General features: G+C 35.6%; 1 protein-coding gene across 8 annotated transcripts in view; it reads right to left on the bottom strand.

Annotated features, from left to right (window-relative positions):
- The window catches only part of Dgkb (diacylglycerol kinase, beta), a 754,071-nt gene that overhangs the window by 507,123 nt on the left and 222,188 nt on the right, over positions 1 to 24,760 (bottom strand). For all 8 annotated transcript variants that reach the window (XM_006515068.3, XM_017315019.2, NM_001361688.1 and 5 more), the window contains 3 exons: positions 12,444 to 12,584; positions 6,462 to 6,511; positions 2,874 to 2,948 (listed from right to left, as the gene is read on the bottom strand). In XM_006515068.3, coding sequence (XP_006515131.1) covers positions 2,874 to 2,948; positions 6,462 to 6,511; positions 12,444 to 12,584 — 266 coding nt within the window. The remainder of the gene's footprint in view (positions 1 to 2,873; positions 2,949 to 6,461; positions 6,512 to 12,443; positions 12,585 to 24,760) is intronic.

Here is a 24,760-nt window from a genome sequence, read left to right as displayed (position 1 = left end):
TCCTGTGCTCTAGAACTTGGCTTTCTGTGCTGATGAATTTTTAGAAATAGGCGCCCAACTTTTAAATAGCACCCAAGAGAAATCAGCAAAGAAACAATTAAAAGGTACTTTAAATTTAAAGGGGAAAGCAGTTTCTAACGACTTCTTCAAGATCACCTCTTAAGTTTATATATATGCCAGAAAGTGTCTGGAAAAATTAACATCAGGGCAAAGAGCTCAAATAATTCTTTGTCATGTAGTAATGAGCGAGGGAATAAAGCTCCTTTTAATTGCCTATAACAATTTAACAGAGTCCAAACCTGATCATATTTAGTAGGGCTTCTTTGAAGATGGCTTGCAACCAATGTTCAACAATGTGTGATTGTGTTAAAGTTGTTTCTTTAGAGTGTGGTGATAATATGGATCCTTACTTTAAATGGCTGTAAGGATATAATGAGGAAATGTATTATAAGTTAAAGACCTCTGGCTGATACAGGAATGTATATAATATAAATTATACACAAGTTTCAACTATGCTATCTTTGTTTGCTGGAAAGGCCAACAAACTTCTCGTCTGGTTAAATCAGGAAGGTAAATATGATAGAAACTATAAAGTAGAAAGAACATGTTGTCTTTAAACAATAAGGGTATTTAAATCAGTTTAGAAAATACATTCAAGCAGCAGGAGAATACAGATGTGAAAAGATGCTATACATGTGGTATTGAATTGGAAGTGTACACAGTATTTCCCTAGCTCTCCACTTGGTGTCTTTGTCAGATTGTTTTTCTTCACAGCAACACAAGGCTCTCATGAGCAGAGAATACACCTCAACATCATTATTTCATTGTTCTCGAAATGAATGATTTAGAATTTGATAAAAGAGAATAAGACTTGACTAACGCGTTATGCCTCTTGGGGATTTTTCAGTGACTTAGAATGAACAAGTAAGAAACTGAGCTTGCTTGGTTTCTGAGGACAGACTAGATTTAATAGTAAGATCATGTGAACGCAAAGAACAAGGAAAGAACGGGCATGATGAAACAAACCCCATGCCTGTGTTCTGACTTTGTAATGCAGGGTCTCTGTAATTAGCTCGGGTTGGCTGAAGGATGAAACTTATTTAGCATCAGATTGATGGGACTGCAAGTGAGTACCACCATCCTGAGCTTCATACTTCAATTTGTATGCTTAGTAAATCCTCTGTTAGAGCTTGGATTCAATAGAAAATTATCTTTCCAAAGACATATTGGTCTTCCTATTCATTTCTATCAACCTCAGGTTTTCACATTTCTCTATTTGTGCATAACTAAAAAGCATCTCTAGTTGTTAAAAGGAAAAGAGCTGTCGAGGCTGTAGGCTAAATGACATGGTGAGCTGTGTTAGCAAACACAATGTCCATAGTAACCTTGTTTTTCTAATTCTCCACTATTTGGATTGTCCAGATGGGAAGCCCATATCAGGATTGCCCAGGACAAATGATGTCATGGTTGTTATTTGCAATCTCAAGTAGATAACCATCATAGTCAACTGATCAAACAAGAACTGCTGCTTCCTTTGGAACAGCTCTGTGTTCTGTTAGTGCAGCACTGGGCACCACATACTATTTTCTGAGAACTTGGGGTATCTCCTTCTGCTACGAAAACTGATTGACAGGAGTCAAGGCCTCCTTCACTGATTGCCGTGAGAATGAGCAGATGTCCCTGGCAGATGAACAATTGTCACAGACAGAAAGTTGAACAGGGTTGTAAAATATGATTTTAATTTTTTTCTGATGAAAAGGCGTAACAGACCTTCTAGTAAACTGGGTGATTTCAGTAGAATATTAAGATGAATTCGTCCATAAATTATAAACACAGTTGCTAATTCCTAGAATTTCTTAAGCAAAACTGCTAATGACAGGTGTCACTTGTGAGCACAGCAGGCAAATTTCCACAACAACACATATGAAACTGAAATACCATTGAATTAAAACTGGAAGAAGTCTTAATCGGATTAAGAACTGTGTCACTGTTTTTACAGGATCAGGCCTGAGCAGCCTTTCATTTGAGACAGAAGAGGAAGGCAGACTGGGCTCTTGCTTCAGAGTCCTGTTTTTATCTTGGTAGGCATTATCTAAATGTGGGTGCTAATTTACAAATAAGCTCAAATTCATATGGCATACAGACCTTTAAATAAAACGGAATTGCTTTCTTCATAGACACTTCATGAACTTAATTGGCTTTAAAAATAAAACAACTGTCTCCTATCAATTTTACCCAAAATATTATTTATATATAAAGTTAAACTGCCTAAAAAGAAATGTTTCAATACATTTTAATCATGCTGCAATTTTGTATAAATTCATACATAATAAGGCATCTTTATTTTCTTAGAAACATTTATAAAAAGCACTGATTCTTTAAACACGTTGGCTAAAATTTACTGTCTGTGTTTGTAACTAGCTGTAGAGCTTTGAGCATGAAATGTCAACATATTTGGCTCTTAATTTACCCATCTAAAGAATAAATAAAGTAGCGCTCCCAGGAGTCACAGGCACTAAGTGACACTAAGTGACCCATGAACAGGAGCAGCTCAATGCACCCTGGATACAAATACACCAGGATCTTCAGTAGTATGGGATGGGTGTAGCAGTGTCCATCAGCAGCATCCACTAACCCCCATGTGTGTACCCTCTCTAGTCAAAATATAACATTAGGAAGAAAACCAAGGGCAAAAGACCACATGAACCCTATCATCCCATTCAGAATCAACTTGACCTTTGGTTAGCCATAATAATTGAATCAAAAATTAAAAACACATCATTATATTTAGCCCCCCACCTCCCCCCCCAAAATAACAAAACAAAAGAGGCAGTCCATAAGTTAGCCAACAGTTCCCTCATCCCCATGCCTACCGGATTAAGTTCGGTAACATCCCATTCGAGGTACTCTGCCACGTGCATCATCTGACCAATAATATTTTCTAATTCCTGGAATAGTTGGGAAGGAGATGGAGGATGAGAGGGGATACAGGAGGGAGGGAGGGAGGGAGGGAGGGAGAGAGAGAGAGAGAGAGAGAGAGAAGGATTTGTTAGCCTAGAATTTTAGAACATTGTTTTTCAGAGTGTACAAGAGATTAAATGGTTATGTGACCTATTTTCTAAATGCATAAGCATACACAGAAAATAGTGGAGATATATTTTAACAGCATAGAAAAGAGTTTCTATAAATAAATGTTACTATTAAAGATCCTTATAATTGATGTGTGTGAAAGTGTAGCCTAACTAAAAAAAAAAAAAAAAAAAAAAAAAAAAAAAAAAAAAAAAAAAAAAAAAAAAAAAAAATCAGTCATGCCCTTTGCTGAGAACCTTTACCAGGAGAGGGCACCACAATACCAGGCACAGCTTTATTCTAGCCATGCCATTTGAAAGCACATGTGTATTTTTGCAGGATGTGATTTTTTTTCAAGACACCAAACATCCTGGAGGATGGAATCAAGCCCAGACAGGCAACTGAGAGGTTTGTTTTTATTTCCATTCACTGAGACCATAGATTGACTGTATAGCCACTTCTCTGGGTACTTTACTAGAATGGTGTTTAGAAGTCAAGATTTAGAGGCTAAGCATTTGTGGAGTTTATTTGCTGAGACACTCAAATTTTAGTTTAAAATTACATAGCCTCCTAATCTCAACTCATTGAAGAAGTACCAGCAAATCATATGACTTGATTAAGTGCATCTTAATGTTTTAAAGTGTAAAATTAAAAAACTTAGTTTTCATTATCTCTTTCCAGAAAATAAATATTTGTTTATTTTTTTTTATTTATAATATAAAATTCATATTTTAAAACTGTAGCTAGCATTTGTTTTACATAAATATAAGGCTTGAAATTATATAGCATGAAAGATTTTTCTACAAGGCTCCCTGTCACATGTGGTCAAAGTTTATGGGATAAAGACAATAAAAAGGCAAGAAGAGGTTGAGTTATGAGGATCCAAGAGATCATTTGAGAAATAAATAAGAGCTGCACTCACTCCTCCAAGAAGAGATATAACTAAGAAATATGTCAGGTTAGTGCTCTTGCCACAGAAATTACAATATAAGTAAACTTACTAGTAACTGATTAACATCAATTCCTGCCAACAACTCAGTGGTGATCGCTAACCTCTCATCCATTCACCTTTGCTCAATAATTTGGAGAAGTTAAAACTTCTGAATAGAAGGAATAGAAACCTTGGTTCGTGGACTATGTCATAGGCACATAACCTAGATAGCTCATTTAGCCTCTCTTAGACAGTCTCCTCATGAGTAAAATGGGCATGCTAACCTGACCAAATTCATAATTGCTACAAAGATGTGCAAAGATAGTATGTGTTATTATAAGAAATGCATGTTTCATGTCTCCAGAGTTTTGGAAAAAATCAATAAACATCACTAAATTGTGTGTGACACAGTCAGCATTGAAGTAAATGATCGTTTTTCTGTTTTTCTTCTGAAAGTAGAACTGTTACATCTTTAAAGAAGCACTGTAAATTATTTTATTTCATTTTTTAAATATTTATTTAGTTTATGTGAGTATACTATTGCTATCTTCAGACACATCAAAAGACAGGATCAGGGGATCCCATTACAGATGGTTGTGAGCGACCATGTGGTTGCTGGGAATTGAACTCAGGACCTCTGGAAGAGCAGTAGGTTCTCTTAACAGCTAAGCCATCACTCCAGCACCCCCTTTTTTAAAAGACAAAATTTGAAACATATTGAATGAAATATACAGATGTTAGTAGATAGTGTCAGAAAAAAATCCAAGTGGAAATTAAACTTTAGCATTTAATTTTAAAAAGAAAAGAAAATACAAATAAAAAATTAATAATGAATAAACCCTTTTATTCTCAAATCAGGGTTTGATATTGTGTATCCAATTATAACTGTTTGCGACAATTGATTACCTATGTTCCCTTAGAAATGGCCAGAATCTAAGAGTGAGAGAGAGAGAGAGGAAAACAAAAACAAAAACACTTAGCTGAATTTTCAAATCAGCTGCCAACCCATGGCTTAAAAACCTAGTTAGGACATATCATTTTAATTTAAAATGAAAAAGAAATATTTCACAAGACAATTCTGCATTAGATATATTGGAATGTAATTTGTATCACGGAAAAATTGAATGGCCCTGGGAAAATGAGTAAATTCACCCTGGGTGAATATTCCTAAATTAAGGTCAGTACCCAGAGAAGAACAGGCAAACACTGAGGTTTGAATCTCAGAAGGCTGTGCATCACAGCATCAACTCAGGGTGGTGCTTGCTTCCTGGATTAGGGATTAAGCATTTTCGTTCTCTCTGGAGAATCGCAAGAGTTATTCTATGCAGTGCTACAGAAAGACATGCCTAACTTAACTAATGGCCTTGTTAAAGTCTATATGGTGGATTCGCAGGTTAAGTGCTTCTGCCGCCAAGCTTGACTACTTGAACTTGACCCTGCAACACACACAGAGGAAGATCAAAGCCCTGCAATTTGTCTTGTGAACTTGGCACACTCACAGCAGTATCAAGACATGGCTTTACATGAACATATATGCAATTACATTTTAAAAATCTTAGCTCTATTTGAGTTACAGCAAGTTCTGTCAGATGAATTGAAAGACCCTCTGCTAACCTGCATTATCAGCTTATGTGCATTTCCTTCACTGTTAAATATATTGTAAAAATTAGGAGTGTTTGTTACACAGTATTTCCCTGAGTTCAATCCTCAGCACCCCACAGCAACAAAAATATGAAATTTGATGTATACACACACTTAGAAATGTCTGCATCAACTCTGACATTAATATTTATATTATTGCTTCTACTTTCCCTGGGGATGCAAAATATATTATCATCAAATACAGAATAGTTAATTGAGTACAACATGCAGCACTGATGTGTGTACTGGGTATCTCATTTCTTTTTCTCAGAAAACTACCATTTATTCCCACATATTATAAGATAAATAAACGTTTAATTATGCATTCCATGTTATCATTCAGATATACAATTTTCCTTTCATCATCTCTCCTTTAAGCTATAGGAAAATAAGAGATGTCATTAAAGAGATTCCTCACATCAAGCTGTCAGTTCATTTACCTTTCTTTACTGCAATTATGAGTAAGAATACTTCAGGAGGAGGAAATACAAAATAAATCAATTTCATAACTTCTTTAGACGCTTTATGCTTACTCAATATTTTTAAAGGCAAATGTTACTGACAGTTTTTCTGCTTTTCTAGGCTGGGTTTTAGGGCTGGGTTTTCTTCACAAGTCGGAAAACCTCTTTGCAGATTTTTTTTTCAAAACCATTGGATTGAATGCTCACAGTCCTGTCTCTTCAACTGACAAAAATGCTGTGTAAGTGGATTTAAGTTCTATGGGGAGTGCCTTCTGTGATGATAACTATAAGTTCATATTTGCTTCTTCCAAAGGAAACTATTTTGCAATTGTCAGAGAAGGTTTGAAGGAAAGAATTACCGAGCTGTCCAGGAAGCCATTCCCATCGGTGTCATAAAGGCGAAACATAACTAGAATGAAAGAGGCAGAAAAAGGAGTTTAAATGTAAGAAAGGTCACAATGCTTTAAGGTAGAGTTTTTTTTTTTTGTTTGTTTTTGTTTTTTGTTTTTTTCTTTTAATTCAATTTGTGCTGACGGGAAATCTATCTACACAAATGCTAAATGCCTTCAAAGTAGAAATTTTTTAAAAAGCCAAACTGAAAATAAATTAATTGGTCAATAAAAGTACTGAATCTCAGATATACAGTTTTCAAAGTTTTGTTTGTAGTTAGAGAAAATGAAATAGCCTCATTTGCTTCAATTTGAATATTTGATTCTTAGTCGTGAATTTAAATATGGGGAATTTGAAATATTCAGCATCTGGATATGAAAGGGCAGAGTGGAGGTAGAAAAACAATCAATAATGAATTTCATAAATCAGTTAAAATTTAGACTCCACAGGACTGTTTTCTTATCCCAGACATGAGAGTGTTCATGTTGCTATCAGATCACATTTGCTGTGGCAGTCAAGTGAAAAGGGACACACACGTGCATACCAGAAGTTGTACATAAACACAACCCTGTATTACAACAAATCCCAAACAATGTGAGAGAGGAAATAGGAGTTTATAATAAAAGTTTCTTTCTACTGGGGGACCTCAGCTCCTAGACAGGCAGTACATACAGTATTTGCACGACCTTTTTTTCTTTCTTTTTTTTTTTTTCCTTTTTTTTTTGTTTTGGGTTGGATCTCCAGGCAGGCCTCACTAGGCACCTCATCTTTAGACTAATCAAGTAAGGATTTTCAGAACACAGACTCTCTTAGTGAGTTAAGAAAAGCAGAAGTCCAAGGCCTGTGGTCTCCCTTATTCACAGCCCTCAAGGAGATCAGGGAAGAAGCCACAGGTGTCTTTTTAAGGTAAACACAGGAGAATGACACAGCTGTAAAAACAGAAGAGGGGAAGTGAGGGTGAATGTTGACTTTGTATAATTTCCTGGAGGGTCTTATGTCTGAGTTCTGGATGTTTGCAGAGAGGTTGGCAACTGAGAGAGTCTGGATCACTGTCATTATTCTTACACTTAATGGTTACAGAATTCTACCAACTAAGACACGATTGCGTGTATCACTGTACATTTTCAAATAGTATCAAGTTAACTATGGCTTTGTATTCTTTTGCAATAGAAAATCAAACATTAAAGATATAAAACTTGAAAACGTGAATCTATGAAATTATGGTTCGCTAAAATTTCAACACATACAACCATGTGGTTAATCTCTCAAATATTCAATAAATGAGAAGAAAATGGTGTAAGTAAAAGAAAAAAAAAACCCTCCAAGTAGACAGTAACCATGTCAAGATTTGATGCTATAGTAGAAATACTAAAAAAAAAAAAAAAAAATACTTCTATAAGTGAAAAGATATCACAGACTACCAAGAAAAACGTCCATAACCAAGAACAAGGTGAAACAAATACACCCAACTCTGTTTCAGAAGTAGGGTCACAGTAACTCTGTCTGTACTGGAGAAAGTGCTTGTAAAACCAACTCAAACGACTCAAATGTGTAGGACTTGTGCGACCACTGGCAGCTGAATTCAAGGAGGCCCAGTATGAAAAAAAAAATTTCAAACTAGAAATAGGAGCAGGTGCATAATTCCTCCTGGGTACAAATATTGAAAGGCTGAGAAAAAGTCGATAAAATGGGAATAACAAGATGCAAAAATACATGCTAGATATGGAACGAGAGAGGGGGGGTGTCAAAAGAAGAAAATAATTGTAAATTGAAACAAAAAGTTAACTCTGCCTTCAAAGTGCAACATTAAAATAATGTCTCCAGAGAATGTAACACATTTCATAAGGGATAGAGAAGAGATTATCAATTAAATTGCAAAAGATCACAAGTGCTCAAGTAAAATATACAGGCAAGAATTGGAAAACTCACTTGATACAGAAAGAGAGAAATCAACCAATAAGGGTGGGGCAGGCTTTAGGTCCATGGGAAAAAAAATTTAGTCTACTTGATAAGCCATTGAAGACTTTCTCTTTTAAAACCATCTTTCCAAACAATATTGGTGAAAGTACATTTGAACCTCAAATATTAGTAAGATTCATTTTGTTAACATTTAAAAGTAGAGACAGGCCTTGAGGTAAAGAAGGTCATTAAATATCAGGTTTTAATTTTGAAACCAATATAGATTTATAGATGTTTCAGTGCCAAAATAAAATAAGACCAAATTGAGATTGTTCTATCAATGTGATGTTTCAAAGGTGAGGACCTGTGATGCAAATTTGAGCTAGCTTAGCTCACTTTTTATCTATTTTTACAAGCATGCCATTTTACCTTACATAGAGACAGTTATGTGCCCACACTTGAATCTAACTAAAAGGTCAGAATAGAGGCACATTATGTAAGATGAGACAATCTCTATTTTTCTAAAACTTTTTCACTTTCAAAAATTTTGAAAAAGGCTATCTATGTTTGTTGCTGAATATATCACAATGCAAATTATATAGCCTTTGAATTTGTCTAGAAATTATTAGACAGAACAAAGTATATATTTTAGTGATTTTTTTAATTTGGGAGTTCTTCAATCTTTAAATTTCAGTTTTCTGCCTTTTAACAATTAATATTAAAGTTTAAAGGTAGGAGTTAAAAATTCAGTACCTAGAATTTTTTTAACCGAATCTTATCTAATGGAAACTATTCCCATTCTCTTCAAATCTCCCATAAGAAAAGCAGCAGTGGAAAGCAGAAGTAGCAGCTTATACTTCTAATACGTCGTCAAGTGGACAACGATCATGCAATAGCTAAGAAGTCATGGACCTCTGAGAAGTAAGGAGGATGGTGGCTTCAATTACCTTTATTCACAATCGGTAAGAAATCTGACCAGATGAATGGCTCTTAGGGCCTACTGGTAATGCATTTCAGAAGCACCCTTGTACAGCTGTCTCGTATGAGGCTATGCCAGTGACTGGCAAATACAGAAGTGGATGCTCACAGTCATCTATAGGATAGAACACAGGGCCCCCAATGGAGAAGCTAGAGAAAGCACCCTAGGAGCTAAAGGGATCTGCAACCCTATAGGTGGAACAACAATATGAACTAACCAGTACCCCTGGAGCTCGTGTCTCTAGCTGCATATGTAGCAGAAGATGGCCTAGTCGGCCATCATTGGGAAGAGAGGCCCCTTGGTATTGCAAACTTTATATGGCCCAGTATGGGAGAACTCCAAGAAGTGGGAGTGGCTGTGTAGGGGAGCAGGGCGGGGGAGGGTATAGGGAACTTTACAGATAACATTTGAAATGTAAATAAAGAAAATATCTAATAAAAAAAAGAAGAAAGATTGCATACAGTGACAACATGGTGGTTCTAAATGACAAGTATCCACTTCTCAATTGCTTTCCTGTTGATTTCTCATTAATGCAAGACGTAAGGGTCAACATAAGATGTCCTACTAGGAAATAGAAAGAGTATTTATAATTTAAGATAGATATCAACTCTCAGTGGGCCAGGTCAGAAACTGGGAAAGAAAGGCAGAGTGAATGTGCAGGACAGACTGCAGCACAGGAGGCTCGTGCCTGTGTGTCTGGTGGTGGGACCCACGCAGCCAGCTAAAAGGTAGCTTCCAGGAAAGAGAAAGGAATCCTCTTCCAACCCCAGCACAGATGTGCACTTTCTAGGTGAATAATGCAGGTGTTCACAAAGAAATAAAACCTGGTTTAAGGAAAGGCCAGTGAAGAAATGGTTTGTTTCTTTATAATCGTGGCGACTTTGAGCCAAGTCTTACACACACACACACACACACACACACACACACACACACACACACACAAGACAAAAAAATGAAAAATAAAAATAAAAGAAGACTGAAAGGGAAATTGGACAAGGATAGGAAAGTGACAGTTGTCAGAATCGTCATTTTGGTAGACTATGTTTTCTTTTCGTGGATTTTGCAAACAAGGTAGTCTCTCTGTCTAACTATCAACAGAAAAGACTCAGAAATACCAATGCTGGGGAAAGCAGTCCATTCAGGTAAATTGGTGGTGGTGGTACGAAGTCACTGTAGAGAAGAAATTGTGTGCTCCATCCCTCCTCGTAATGAGGCTCTGGGGCAAAAAGCAGTAGTAACTCATGCCCATTCATTTTAATCAGCCAATTATCAGGTAGCACATCGCGGGGCACTGAGTAACCCATGTGTCCAGGTCTGGCAATTACTTCTGGTGGGTGACTATGTGGGAATGTCTGACCGAAACCAAAGTGTGTATATTTCGTTTAACTACCTCAAAGGAAGGTCCAAATTCAATTCTCTCTTTCACTAGGAACTATTTTATGTTCCTTATCGCCTCCACATCTGGTCCTTCTAAATCACCATTTCTTCTTTTTAATTCTCCTATATATCTTATGTTTAATACGGCATAACCCTCTTGAAAGTACCAGTGTAGTTCATCAGACACTATTAATGTACAACTTACCAAGAATAACCGTAGAAAATAAAAATGCAAAAGAATGTTGGAAATTTTTAAATGTACAAATGAGAACAGGTTAAAAACTACAAATTCTTGAGAAATTGGCTGATGGGTAAATTTTAGTAATTGATATAGAAAAATATCAAGCATTTCAAAAGAAAAAGTAAAGACACAAAATTCCTGAATCATTTTCTGTTCAGTCAGAGTGATGGCCACAAAATCAGGGGGTCATCGTCCTCACAAACAGAGCAATGGCAACACCTGAGCAAACTTTCCCTTTGGCTGTCACTTCAAGAGAAATCCACTGTTTACTTTGGAAGGAGAGAGATCTCTACACGTTCTTAGGAATACAAAATAAATCTTGAAATGCAAATACTCAATGTTTATGAATAATAAATATATATTTAAAGAATAATATTCATATGGTTTATTCATATCCTAAGCCGGTGTAACTCCTAAATAATCATGGTAAATTCTTCCCTTGTGAGAAGTTTTATCAAAGAGTTACAATTAAATTTAACTAAAACATTTTGTAATTACAATTCTAATACATTAGAGTAATTTTAATTTTATTAAGCAATATAGAAGTATGGTTTTATTATCTTTAATTTCATTTTGGTAGTAAAATTTTTAATTCATTTAAATCTTTACTGTAATCTGATTAATTTAGTTGCTGAATATATATCACCTGCTGTGATTATTATGAGGTTTACAGTTACAGTCATTTGAAGGCTATGCTCTTTCATTGCAATGTGCACATGTTACCACCAGGGAGAGCTCAGTCACTACAATTTATTAAAGAGCATTAAAAAGGTGCTCAGAAATTTCCTACCTGTAGTATTGCAAAAGAAAACAAAGATATTGCTTGATTAGTAATAGTATGCAGAAGCAAGCCTTATATATCAGGGTTTGATGAATTGCACTATGTCAAAGACAGTGTTAACATGATGGTGAAGGGAAGTTGCCAGGGAGCAGAGTGTAAATTGTGTGTGTGTTGGGGGAATTAGGATGCATGGGTCTGTGTAGGTGTGTGTATGTATGCACACAAGAGGGGGCAGGGGTTATTTTCACTTTCTGCTTGGAAGAAACTCTTCCTCAGAAAAGGGAATAAATGCTCCGTCAAACATTTCAAAGTTTCAAATTACTTCTTATTAACTCAAAAGAGCTGAGGATAAAACATTTAGGAGACATTTGATAGACAGATTAACATAGATTTCACATTACACTAATCAAACTTCAACATTTCTTAATAAAGCATATGTATACAATTGGGATACAATTTTATTTACATTAAATAATAACATTTTTATTGTTTAACTCTGACAAATGTCTTTATGGTTTTTGAGTTTTGCTTTTGCTGTTTTTTGTTTGTTTGTTTGTTTGTTTTAAGCAAGTTAATTTAAATGAACAAACAATTTAGGCAGGTATGATTACATCAATACACAATCTCTCCTCCAAACTCCAGCTTGGTGAATAAACAGAATTACCAAAACGTACACTCGAGCTTATCCTCGGGTCTTCCTCTTTCGAGAAGAGACAGGTAGCAGACGATATCCTTGAGGTGGATCACTTCTGGGGAGCATGTATTTGCTGGAGAGGAACGTGGAGGGGTGATGGCACCCTTATTCATCCTGAGACCTGGAAAAAAAAACATTTATACTCAAATATTTAAAATATTCTAAAATATTCACTGTGCTCTCAAGTATGAAATGACCAAAAGAAATTGCACTAGATATTGTGAACACGTGTGTGTGTGTGTGTGTGTGTGTGTGTGCATGTATATGTCTGTGTGTGGTGTGTCTTTATTAAGTATAAGACAATCAAATGCACTAGAACACCAATATAGTAACTTTCCATGTATGCTGTGAATGCTACAAACAGGAATGTTTCCAGAGTCCATTGGCAGGGGCTAAGCAGTCTACCAATGAAGGATGTGAGAGTGAGCTTAGCATCCTCGGTGTGTAAGAAAATGTAAAGAAATATCACACAAGGAACCCATTGCTAATCTTCCTTTCTTTGTATTAGTCAGTGACAAAAGCTTTATATATATATATATATATATATATATATATATATATATATATATATATATATATCCAGAATTGCCCTTTCATGAAAACTGAAGAAGCAATGTGAGTCTGTCTTATTATGATTAATATATCAGGTTTAAATAATCACTCACAAAATACATATTTTGTCAAGTATTTGCCAACACCATAAATAAGAATTCCTTCTGTCAACATACTATCCGACAGTATGAATAAACAGAATACAAAGAGAAATTGGAATCAGCATGATAGGTATTTTGGCAAAAGGCAGAGCATATATGGCTGTGTGATTTCAATATGGTCTTCACTTGATGTATAGAATTGAAGGCCGGTGCAGTTAATTATAAGCCAGTTAGATCTAAACATTGAGTCTTGATATTTTTTAAAGTCTTCATGTTACTTTCCAAATGTTAAAAAATTCTACATTCTTTCTATCTATGTATCTATGTATCTAAGTATCTATCTATCTATCTATCTATCTATCTATGTTTCTATGTATCTATGTATCTACCTATCTATCATTTATTTATTTATTTATCTATTTATTTATTTATTTATAGTGTGTATGCCTGTGTGTGTATACACATGTGCATGCTATGGTACATACATAGACATCACAGCATCATTTTGGTTATTGCTTTCAATTTTCCATCCTGTAGGTCCAGGGTTGGAATTCAGATCAAAGTACCTTTAGTTGCTGGGCTATCTCAGTACCCTTTGATTTTAGGAATCTTATGAATTGCCCTGTTCTAAGTCCATTGTATGGAAATTAAATATTTGCTCACAATAATCACAGTGGTCACAGTGTGCTGATGGTAATGTAACAGGGCTTCTTCACACAGAAGATTCATCACACAAAGTAGCCTTTGAAATGAAATCATGAGCACTTGAAAAGTTCTGATGCAAACATCAACTGTAACAAAAGTGTACTTTGACAAGAAGGATTTGACCAGGATGGACTGGTCAAATGGACTGGTCAGTGGACTGAGTGTCTCATGGATTCTTAGTCTGACAACAGCTGAGGGAGACTAATTCGAACAAATGCAGCTTGACTAGCTATCCTTCCTTGGCATGGATCTCCCTGAGAGATCTGTTTGCAACTCTGACTTTTGTTTTATGCACTTCTCATCTCATCTGGCCATCTCGATATTCTCAAATATCAACTGCAAGGCTTTGCAGAATGTCTTCAAAGCTTATGTTTTTTTGATGTGACCTCTAATAATAGGTCTCATTTAGAGCGTTTCTAATACCAGGCTAGAAGCACTAAAAGGGCCTTTCACACATCATTTCACTTAATGTTCATGTTAACCTTGTGAGGTCGACTATATCATCCTCATTTGACAGAAGAGAAATAGCTCATGAATAAGGTTGTCTCCGAGTTTCACTGCCAGCCATACAAGGATCGTCTTTCCCATTCAACCCTGCAAACCTAGGTAGTATTTTCCTTTATAGACACTATTGGACGTAAGGGAAATAATTTACATCTTAACCTAGACACACACACACACACACACACACACACACACACACACACACAATTTGTGACTTTTCTAGCAATATAAACATTTTATATGAAAAATTACATTAGTTCTATTACTTCTAATTTTGTCAGGGTAATGTCCACTTGAATCTACTGCAAAAAACAAAACAACAACAACAACAACAAAATGCACTTGTGGGATCTTCTTTACCTCCTTCCAGTGAGATCTACATTTCTAAATTAATTTTCTTCATAATGCAAGGAACACTACATACACAATACAAACCAATAGTTCTTTTTTGTTTTTTACTTCAAGGGAAGGAGAAATCCGAGATAATGCTGAGGTTTAAATAGTTTCCAAATAATTATACCAACTAAAGCTTACCCAGCTGCAGAAATCACGGCTTCTAACTTATGATAGAAGGCACTGTGGTCATGACCCTGGAAGTGGCCATAGTTCCAGATTTGGAGCACAAAACAGTAAATTACAGTCATAAACTATGCCATGAGTCATGCAGCTTTGGACCTAACCTTTCTCCCAAATGCCCAGTCCAGGGTCCTGAAATGACGTAATCCACTCCCCTCTTTAACACAAAGTCCTCAAATAGAACAAAGGAGAAAGGGAATAATACTGTCTAATTTATTTAAAAGAAAGCTACATTGTACATGTTTCTTCAAGAGTTAAGGTGTCTGTCTATCCATTTCCATAATACTATTTTAAAGGTAACATATGGAGACTATAAGGGACACACAATTTCCTTTTCATTTCAGTGTACAGTGTATATTGTGGGAAAGTCTATAAACATACATATTTCTGCTCACAACACTTTTTTTGGCAAATATGTTTTGTTATGAACATAAAATTTATGTCCCATGTAATTTCCCTATTTAAAATGTGCAGCTCAATAAAACAGCTTTTTGCCTGTTCATAGACTTGGGCAACCATGGCCACCATCAACATTAGATTTTAATCATTGTCCAAATATCTTCATTCACTGGCAGCTACTCTGTTTCTCTCTACTTAGTAGCAGGCTGATGGCCATCTACTTTTTGAGTTTACATACTTTCAGCATCACTTTTTGAATGAAAATGTTATTATTGTGTTTGTGTGAAGATAAATAAATGTTTCTGTCTTTATGCTGATAACGTTTTGAAAATAAGAGCGAGCTTGAATGTACATTTGTCATTATCGTATTTTAAATATTTTAAGTGAAAGAATATTGTCTAGTATACAATCTGTACTAAATGTTTCCAAAAGACTAAAGACTAATTAAAGTGAATTTGAGTAGTAAAATATGTACTCTTTATAATTATTCACAAGGTTTATTTGAATAAAATTAAACTTCCAAGACAATTTTGACAAAAAATGAAGAATACATTGTTAATATTCTAAATCTATATTTGTGAAGACAGTGTGTGTGTGTGTGTGTGTGTGTGTGTGTGTGTGTGTGTGTGTAATTGGAAAATATAATAGAGCAAGAAAGGCCTCACTTTGAATCCTGTATAGCCTCTTCATTATGCACAAGCCCTCACTATCAACATCTATCTATAGTTGTTACATTTGGTGACTGTGCTGGCTACTCTTGTGTCAAGTGCAAATACAAACTAGAGTTATCTGGAAAGAGGAAGATTCACTTGAGAAATGTGTCCATACAATTTAGCATTAAGGAGTCTTTTTTAAAATAGTGATTGATTGGTGGAAGGTAGCACATTGTGGGTGCTGTCATCCTTGGGCTGGTGGTTCAGGATTATATAGGAAAGCTGAATGAACAAGCCACAGGAGTAAGCCAGTAAGCAGCACCCCTCCATGGCCTCTGCATCAGTGTCTGGTTCCAGGCTCCTGCCCTGTTTAAGTTCTGGCCATGGCTTCTTTAGTGATGGATTACAGTGTGGAAGTATAAGCCCAATAAACCCTTTCCTTGCTAACTTGCTTTTTAGTTATTTTGATTTATCCCAGCAATAGACAACCCATGACTAACACAATGGCCCACATGAGCATTCTATTCCCCTGCCTCCATAATCTATTACCATTACTTCCACTATTTGTGTTGGAATTCAGCTGGAACCGCATGGTAGTTAGATTTTCAAAAGAGCTTATCTCACTTAATAACATGTGATTTAGTTTCTCCCATGCCTTTTTATGAATTGTTTCTTTTTTCATTGAGTAACATTTTTCAATCCATCACAGAATTGAATAAAATTGAAATGATTAATCAAAGAAAATGATTAATTGAACAGTTTTACTCCTATTCTCAAGACTGCTATACGACCATCACAGTCTTATTTAGGAAATAAAAAATCCCCTGTCATATTTTGACTTTCTGAAAGCAGGCGCTGTGCTTCTATCTTTCTTCATAAAGATCATGTTTATAATTTAAACATTAACCTTACTATCTTTCCTCCAATCTAGCTGGAGGTATCTCCTACCACTTATTTCTTTCTGTTTCTTAGAATTTTTCTAAGGTCATTTTAAGATGTTGCATTAACCATTAATGAACAGAGTGATGACACATGACATCAGAGCTGTGTGGCTATGTCTGTGACCAGAAATCCTCAACTCGGTGATAAGTAGAGTCTGACATGTCAGGAAGTTTGACAAAGACACTCAAATTCTACTTTCCATTAACAATGACATTTATGTCTCTCAATAAAGAGTGTTTCTTTAGAGAAATAATTTGAAAGTGAATATAAAGGTCATGTAAAACAAACACAGGAAACAAACACAGGTGGTGTTTGTTTGTTTGTTTGTTTTTACCTCAATGGTTGCTCTTAGTTCCAAAGATTGTATGAGTAATATAAATTTTCTGGCTCCCTAACATGTCTTGATTTTATCATTTTAAATACTTTCATGACTTAAAATACAGAAAACTGAAGTAAGTACAAATACATAGTATGTATATTCATACACGCCTATAAACTATGCTGTAGGCCTATTTATTTTAATACACAAAAAAGCTACAGAAAAGAAAAGTAAAATTATAACTATAGTGTATTAATTTGATCAGGAATACATAATTTAAACTTCAAGAGTATTTTTTCACAGATAATGTCATCATGTACACGTTTATATGTTTATATTTATAAATATGTTTTGAAGAGCTATCATTGTAAAACACAACACTAGTAAGCTTAAATGATGCCTATACTACATTCTTCAACAGCATGGCTTTCAGTGTGCTCTCATAGACACATTGATGTTCAAGAAGAAGCTTAAAGGATCTCTCTCTGGAACTTGTTTCTTTTGTCTCTTGCTGAGGATCAGTCTCAGGACCTCAGACATGCTAGGGAGCACTTAACCACCTATTGCAAAAGTGTGTGTGTGTGTGTGTGTGTGTGTGTGTGTGTACATACATGTCTGGGCTAGCAAATCGCATGAGCTGTCTCTCTCATTGTTTTCCAGCATATTCTTTAAGAGTCGAACTCTTACTGCATTTGTAATTCACAGATTCAGCTAGACTGGCAAGCTCCTAGAATCTTCCTGAACCTGATTCTTCACCTCTGTGGTTACAGGTAAACAAACACCTATCTTTATGTGGTGACTGTGGATCAAGTTCCATGAGCTTGGAGGACATATGCTTAAAGCCTGAGTCATCTTCTCAGCCTCTCAAGGTTCAGTACTCATAAATGAGATTTGTTTGATTTGCCTATTTTATGTATTTTGTTGTTTCCTTTCATTTTGTTTGAAACAGGATATTATGAAGCCCAGTGTGGCCATTTAGCTTCTCTGATTACTGAGGGTGACCATCTAGCTTGCTGGATTACTGAGACTGGCCTGGTCTTCCATTCTCTATCTCTAAGTCATGAATGAAGTCAAAGGTTTCACATAGCAGTCTCAGATAACACATGGGTTTTTAATGCACAGAAAATAAATGCATTTGCTTTAGTTTGCATAGTTTTCAAGCAATTCTATTTCAGGTAATGACAGATGCACCATTATTTTTATTCATTTTCTTCATCTTTTCAATGGAAATATGTAAGACTACTTATGTTTCTAAATCTACAAGTTAATATAACACTAGAAGTTATGGTTTTCTGTTTTTAATCCTATTAACATGCAGAAATTCACCAGGCTTATAAAGCAATTTATTAAAGAGTACAATATTCTATCTAATACTGACAATGATGGCCATGTTGATTGTCAGAAATAGGTAAAAATAAATACAGTTGACATAATGCTGTGGTTATTATTATTATTATTATTATTATTATTATACTTAACCTCTTAAACTGAAATATACTTGTTCTTAATATATTTATTTTTGTGCCTAACAAAACTAGCAGCAAAAGGGGCAAAATAATAAGCAAATATTTTTTCATAAGGTGGGATAGGTAGAGAAACAATACTCTGGTAGCAAGACTAGGACAAGACACATCCCTCTGCTTTCATCTGTAGGCATATGGAAAACAATACAAATTATAGAGTCTTAAGTAAGGAGCAGACAATAAGAAGTGCAGGCATGTTTGGGTCATAGCACAGAGATCACTTTGAAGGAGTGATGCTAACATACCTCTGTTTGTTGATTCCAACATTTTGGCAGAGTGGTTGTTTTGAACTCATGGATTCTTTTGGGCAATGAAAAAGATGAAAGTCTATGGGCAATGTAAATTCCTGGACACAAAGCTGCATGGGAGTCAACTATCAAAGACATGCCATCTAATTCTGAACATCAGGTTCAACTCAGAATTACTAAAACTAGATCCATTTGAGCCACCACTGTCTAGCTGTACCTACTGGTCTTTGGGAGCTAGAAACTAGAAGACTAAGAGTTCAAGACAAGTCTTAGCAGCACTGGAAGTTTGGGGGCAACACTGAATCACATGAGATCCTGTCCCAAACAAAGCAAAATGAAACTCCTACAAGGCTATAAGTGTTCTAACTTTCTATTCCTCAGTACATTAGCATAAACTCCATAGGGGTTTAGACCAGATACAAGTTAGTGAGTGAAATGTAAATTCTACTTCAATTAATTTAAATTTGAATGCCTATCAGTAGTCCATAGCTGTCATATATACATAGTTGTGTGTCATCTACACAGTGTGAATGAGGAAGGCAGAGGGTGACACCCATTGTTTTTCCAAAAATTCTCTGTTGTGTATTTTGAGACAGAAATTCTCTCACTTAAGCTGGAGCTTGGAGATTCAGATACTGTTTGACTATCAGGCTCCAAGGATTCTTAGTCTATGACTTGTCTGTATACATAGGTAGCTGAAAGATGACTAAAGTTGGTGACAGTGCCATACAACTGCAATGTTTTCAACTTACGAGGTAGAGGGTCATGAGTTCTAGGTTAGCTCGGATACAAAGTGAATCCCTGATCACAATACCCTCCCCCAAAGGAAAAAAAAGATTAAAAAAATAAGTTGGTTTCCTTATTCCTTCTTATCTGGATATTAAAAATTAAAGTTCTTGTTGAAGAACATTATTTTAATCTGCCCATAATCTGTACATTGCAATAGATTCTAATAACATTAATTAAAATCATGTATGTATGACATTATAAAAAATTTAGAATGAAAGAGAAATTTGATCATTATATGTGCAAACCAAAATACCAGACTATAGTCTGTTCAATGAGTAGTGATGATAGACTGTCATTTATTATTTACAGTTTATTCACATTTATTTTGAAGATTTCTATACATTTTTATAATCTTTAAGCCCAGTTAAATAGAGACATTCATTATTCCCATATAAGAAAAGAGAGATAAAGAGTCTATGTGGGTACAATTCAAATGACACTCAGAAATACAGTTCTGTACGTTCAACATATTTATGTGGGGATAGATAGATAGATAGATAGATAGATAGATAGATAGATAGATAGATAGATGATAGATAAATAGAGAGAGAGAGAGAGAATTGACTCTGTCTTCTGACTCTCCATAAATACTCTAAGATAAATTGTCTAAAATCCACTTAGAGGAAAATCAAGAGTTGTGTCCACAGCAGAACATCCTAAACTTTCATCCTCCACATTAGCCATGTCTTGTAACAGCCAATACAATATTACACATTTGTGAATGAGCGTAAAATAAACTTTTGCACATGTAATTACACACATGCTCATATACTTACAAAAAGTTTATGCAAGTTGGTTACAGGGGGTTACAAATGATTTTCTTATCTATACTTTTATGCCAGATATATAACTTGTGTGCTGCTGGAAAACACAAATCTGAGTTAATACACAGGGCATTTATCAATAAGCATTTAAAAGTGACTATTGAGTAGTGACAATAAAGTAGCGCTGACAGCCAATTTCAACTCCTCACTTTCTCAGTCATGAGAGAAAGCAAGCTTTCACTATATTTTTAAATGTTTTCTAGCGACTCTGAGATAAGCCTGCATAACTTTCATTGTTAGATGATGAGCAGACTGATCTGGCCATCTGCCGAATGAACTCCATTATTTCCTTTCGATAAGATAGTACAAGCTTACTATCTTATTTTTTTAACATGGAAGTAGAAAAATATAAGATAATGCTGCTATTTAACATACAATTATTAAGGTTTAAATATTTTTTAAGTCTTTATTATAAGAAGACTAAATTTGTAACAAAAATGTTAACATTTTGAAGACTTATTCCTGGAGAAAATTCAGATATATATGTGTGTGTGTGTATATATATATATATATATATATATAATCAACCTAGTAATTGTAACTAAAGAGAAGTGTAAGGTCTTGAAGTTGTAAGATTTATTGGGTGCAGTATAAAATATTTGTTGAAGTAAACTGAATTCAAATTACAGCTACCACAACTATGGACAATTACAAGTGTGAATCTGGCGCTAAAGCAGTGTGAGATGTGTAACGATTTATATAAATAAAGGAATTCCCTAATGACTACAAATCCTTAGATTTTTTTTTCCTAGAGCATTTGGGTGCCAGTTTCAAAGCTTATTGCATTATAAAGAACAATTATATTGTTGCTGATAGTGTAGCACTGTATTTTAAAGACTGACTACATGCCAGAGGTCTGTCATACAACTACAAATGTCTGTGCAATTTGAGTATGAGGAGATTCTGTCTTTCACTGGTTCATTTCTAGAAACTCAAGTAGTTCATTAAACATAAAAGATCTACCACGTTGCTTCATAATGCAAAACATACACACACACACACACACGAACATACTCATGTGTATACACACACACACACACACACACACACACACACATGAATGACTGCACACATCACAAGACAATAATATATCTCTGGGTTTTTTTCTAAGTCCATCTATTAAAAGATGCTTTTATACATGTACCTAGTTCTTGATATATAATTTTCTGTTCTTACTTTATTAGCCTCCTTATTACAAACTTGATATTTTTCTCTTTTGCAGTCAATGAGAGGCATTGGGTAACTCTACATTAACTTTTCCAAATTAATGTTTGTGTGCGTGTGCATGTGCGTGTGTGTGATATCTCTCAATATGAAATAGCTTCTGTACTTTTATTGCTTCTGACTCATCCTTCACAACATCTTTCATATTAGGGGCAGCATGATTTCTTTCAGGCTTAAAATCTTGCAATGATCTCTAATTTCATTCGGAGAAGAGTCATAACTAAGCAAAACAAGCAAATCTGATCCACACCTGGGCTTGGCTTCTACCCTGCCCCTCACCCAGCCATGATAGCTTTTACTCTGTGCCCCCAGCTCTGGTCCCAACCCCTCCCCAGCTGCTGATTTGTTTATTTACCAGCATCACTTATCTCTCAGTTTGGCATCCTGACCTTGATGGGAACAGGTTTGCTCCTCTGTGCACTCCAGCCACAGGGTGCCAAGAATAAGCCAGTGTGCCAGGTGATCCTGATCTTCATCTCATAAAATTAAAGGGTTGACTTGCCCTTTCTCCTTACAAATGTTCTGGGGCATTTTGTTACCTGGTTGGAAAACTGCCTTCTGCAAATTGTAAAGAACTAGAAAAGGGCTGCTGTGTTGGTCACTAGCATAGTCAGGGAAGCGTGTTCAGAAAGGTGTATGTCTGAAATTATTAAGTATTACCAAATAAATGAAGAATATCTTAAAATGCATGCAATGCTCCTTTAGTAGTATTTTATAATAATGGTTTAAAACAAAAAACCAAAAACCAAAAAACTAAAGCCTGTTTTTGAATACCTGAGTTTCTCTTTTGAGATTCCTTGCTCAGCCTTTCACACTAGTATTCACTCTTCCTGCTTATTCCAGCTAGACAGTGTTAGCTTTCTGTTATATACAAAGAACTATAGGCATGTTGTAGGAATGCTGAGAATGGGAGAAATAGTTGTCTCCAGGGAAAGGCACACTAACTAATTATCCAAATACAAATATTTAGCCTTGAAAACATACATAATACAGTAACATTATACAAAATAAGCTGCATATATATGTATATATATATATATATTCATTATGCATAAGCACGTGTTTGTAGAAATAATTAATAGAATAAGAGGACAGAAGTTAGAAAAAGAGCAAAGTGGTATATAGGAGTGTTTGGAAGAAGAAAGGGGTGAGAGAATGTAATTATAAATTTAAAAACAGTAAAACAAATAAACGTCAACAACATCAAAACCAAAGCTACAACTTCAGGGCATTGGGAATGGCTCAGTCAATAATGTGACCTGAGTTCATTACTGTGTACTAACAAAATAACTTTGCTTACCAAGTGTTTTAGTTAGGATTTATTGATGTGAAGAAACACCATGACCAGTGCAACTCTTACAAGGGACAATATTTAATTGGAGCTGGCTTATAGTTTCAGAGGTTCAGTCCATTATTATCATGGCAGGAAGCATGGCAATGTGCAGACCAACATGATCCTGTAGAGAAGGACCTGAGAGATGGCCATCTTGATGTGAAGGCAGCCAAGAGAGGATTCCCAACACACCCACAGTGACACTCTTCCTCCAACAAGACCACACCTATTTCAACAAGGCCATAGGTCCTAGTAGTGCCACTTCCAATGGGCCAATCATATTCAAGCCACTTCACAATGTATTACTAGGTAGTTTAGTGAAATCAATTATTTGCCTATTGGTAAGAGACTCTGAGTTCCAAAGAAGCAAAAAATATACAGTGGGAAAAAGACAGCATCTTCAATAAATGTTGCTCATCTAACTGGAAGTCTATATGTATAAACATGAAAATAGATCTATATTTATCACCTTACATGAAGTTTAAGTCCAAGTGGATCAAACACCTCAACATAAAACCAGATATACTGAATTTAATAGAAGAGAAAGTAAGAAAGAGCCCCGAGCTCATTGACACAGGGGAAAATTTCATTAACAGAATTCCAATGACTTAGGCTCTAAGATCAAGAATTGAAAAATAAGGCCTCATGAAACTGTAAAACCATTATAAGGCAAAGAACATAGTCAAAAGGACACACCTGAAACCTAAAAATTGGGAAAAAACTTCACTAGCCCCACATAGAGGACTAATATCCTAAATATATAAAGAACTCAAGAAGCAAACCACCAAAAAACCAACCAATCTAATAAAAAATGGGGTATAAGCCGGGGGTGGTGGCACATGCCTTTAATCCCAGCACTCGGGAGGCAGAGGCAGACGGATTTCTGAGTTCGAGGCCAGCCTGGTCTACAAAGTGAGCTCCAGGACAGCCAGAGCTATAAAGAGAAACCCTGTCTCGAAAAACCAAAAAAAAAAAAAAAAAAAAAAAATGATGTATAGAACTAAACGGAAAATTGACTACAGAGGAATCACAAAGGGTTGAGAAGCACTTAAAGAAATGTTCAAAGTCCTTAGTCATCAGGGAAACTCAAATCCAAATAACCCTGAGATTCTACCTTTATACCAACCGAACTGGCTAAGACCAAAACCTCAGGTGACAGTAGATGCCTATGAAGATGTGAAGAAAGAGAAAAATTCATACATTGCTGGTGGGATTGCAAACTGGAACAACCACTGTGGAAATCAATCTGGAGGTTCCTCAGGAAATTGAACATAGACATACCTGAAGACCCAGCTAAACCACTCTTGGGCATATACCACAAACTGAAGGAAAGGCCATCTAGAAATTGCCCCAACTGGGAATCCATCCTATATACAGTTACCAAACCAAGACACTGTTGTGGATGACAAAAAGTACTTGCTGATAGATGCTTGATATAGCTGTCTTCTGATAGGCTCAGCCAGAGCCTGAAATATATGAAGGTAGATACTTGCAGCCAACCTTTGGACTTAGCACAGGGTTCCTAGTGGAGGAGTCAGAGAAAGGACTAAAGGAGCTGAATGGGTTTGTAACTCCATAGGAGGAACAAAAATATCAATCAACCAG

This window comes from Mus musculus, chromosome 12 (assembly GCF_000001635.26).
Source record: "Mus musculus strain C57BL/6J chromosome 12, GRCm38.p6 C57BL/6J".
Lineage (NCBI taxonomy): Eukaryota > Metazoa > Chordata > Mammalia > Rodentia > Muridae > Mus > Mus musculus.
The sequence above is the reverse complement of the archived record's forward strand: the minus strand, read 5'-3'. Positions and strand labels throughout refer to the sequence as shown.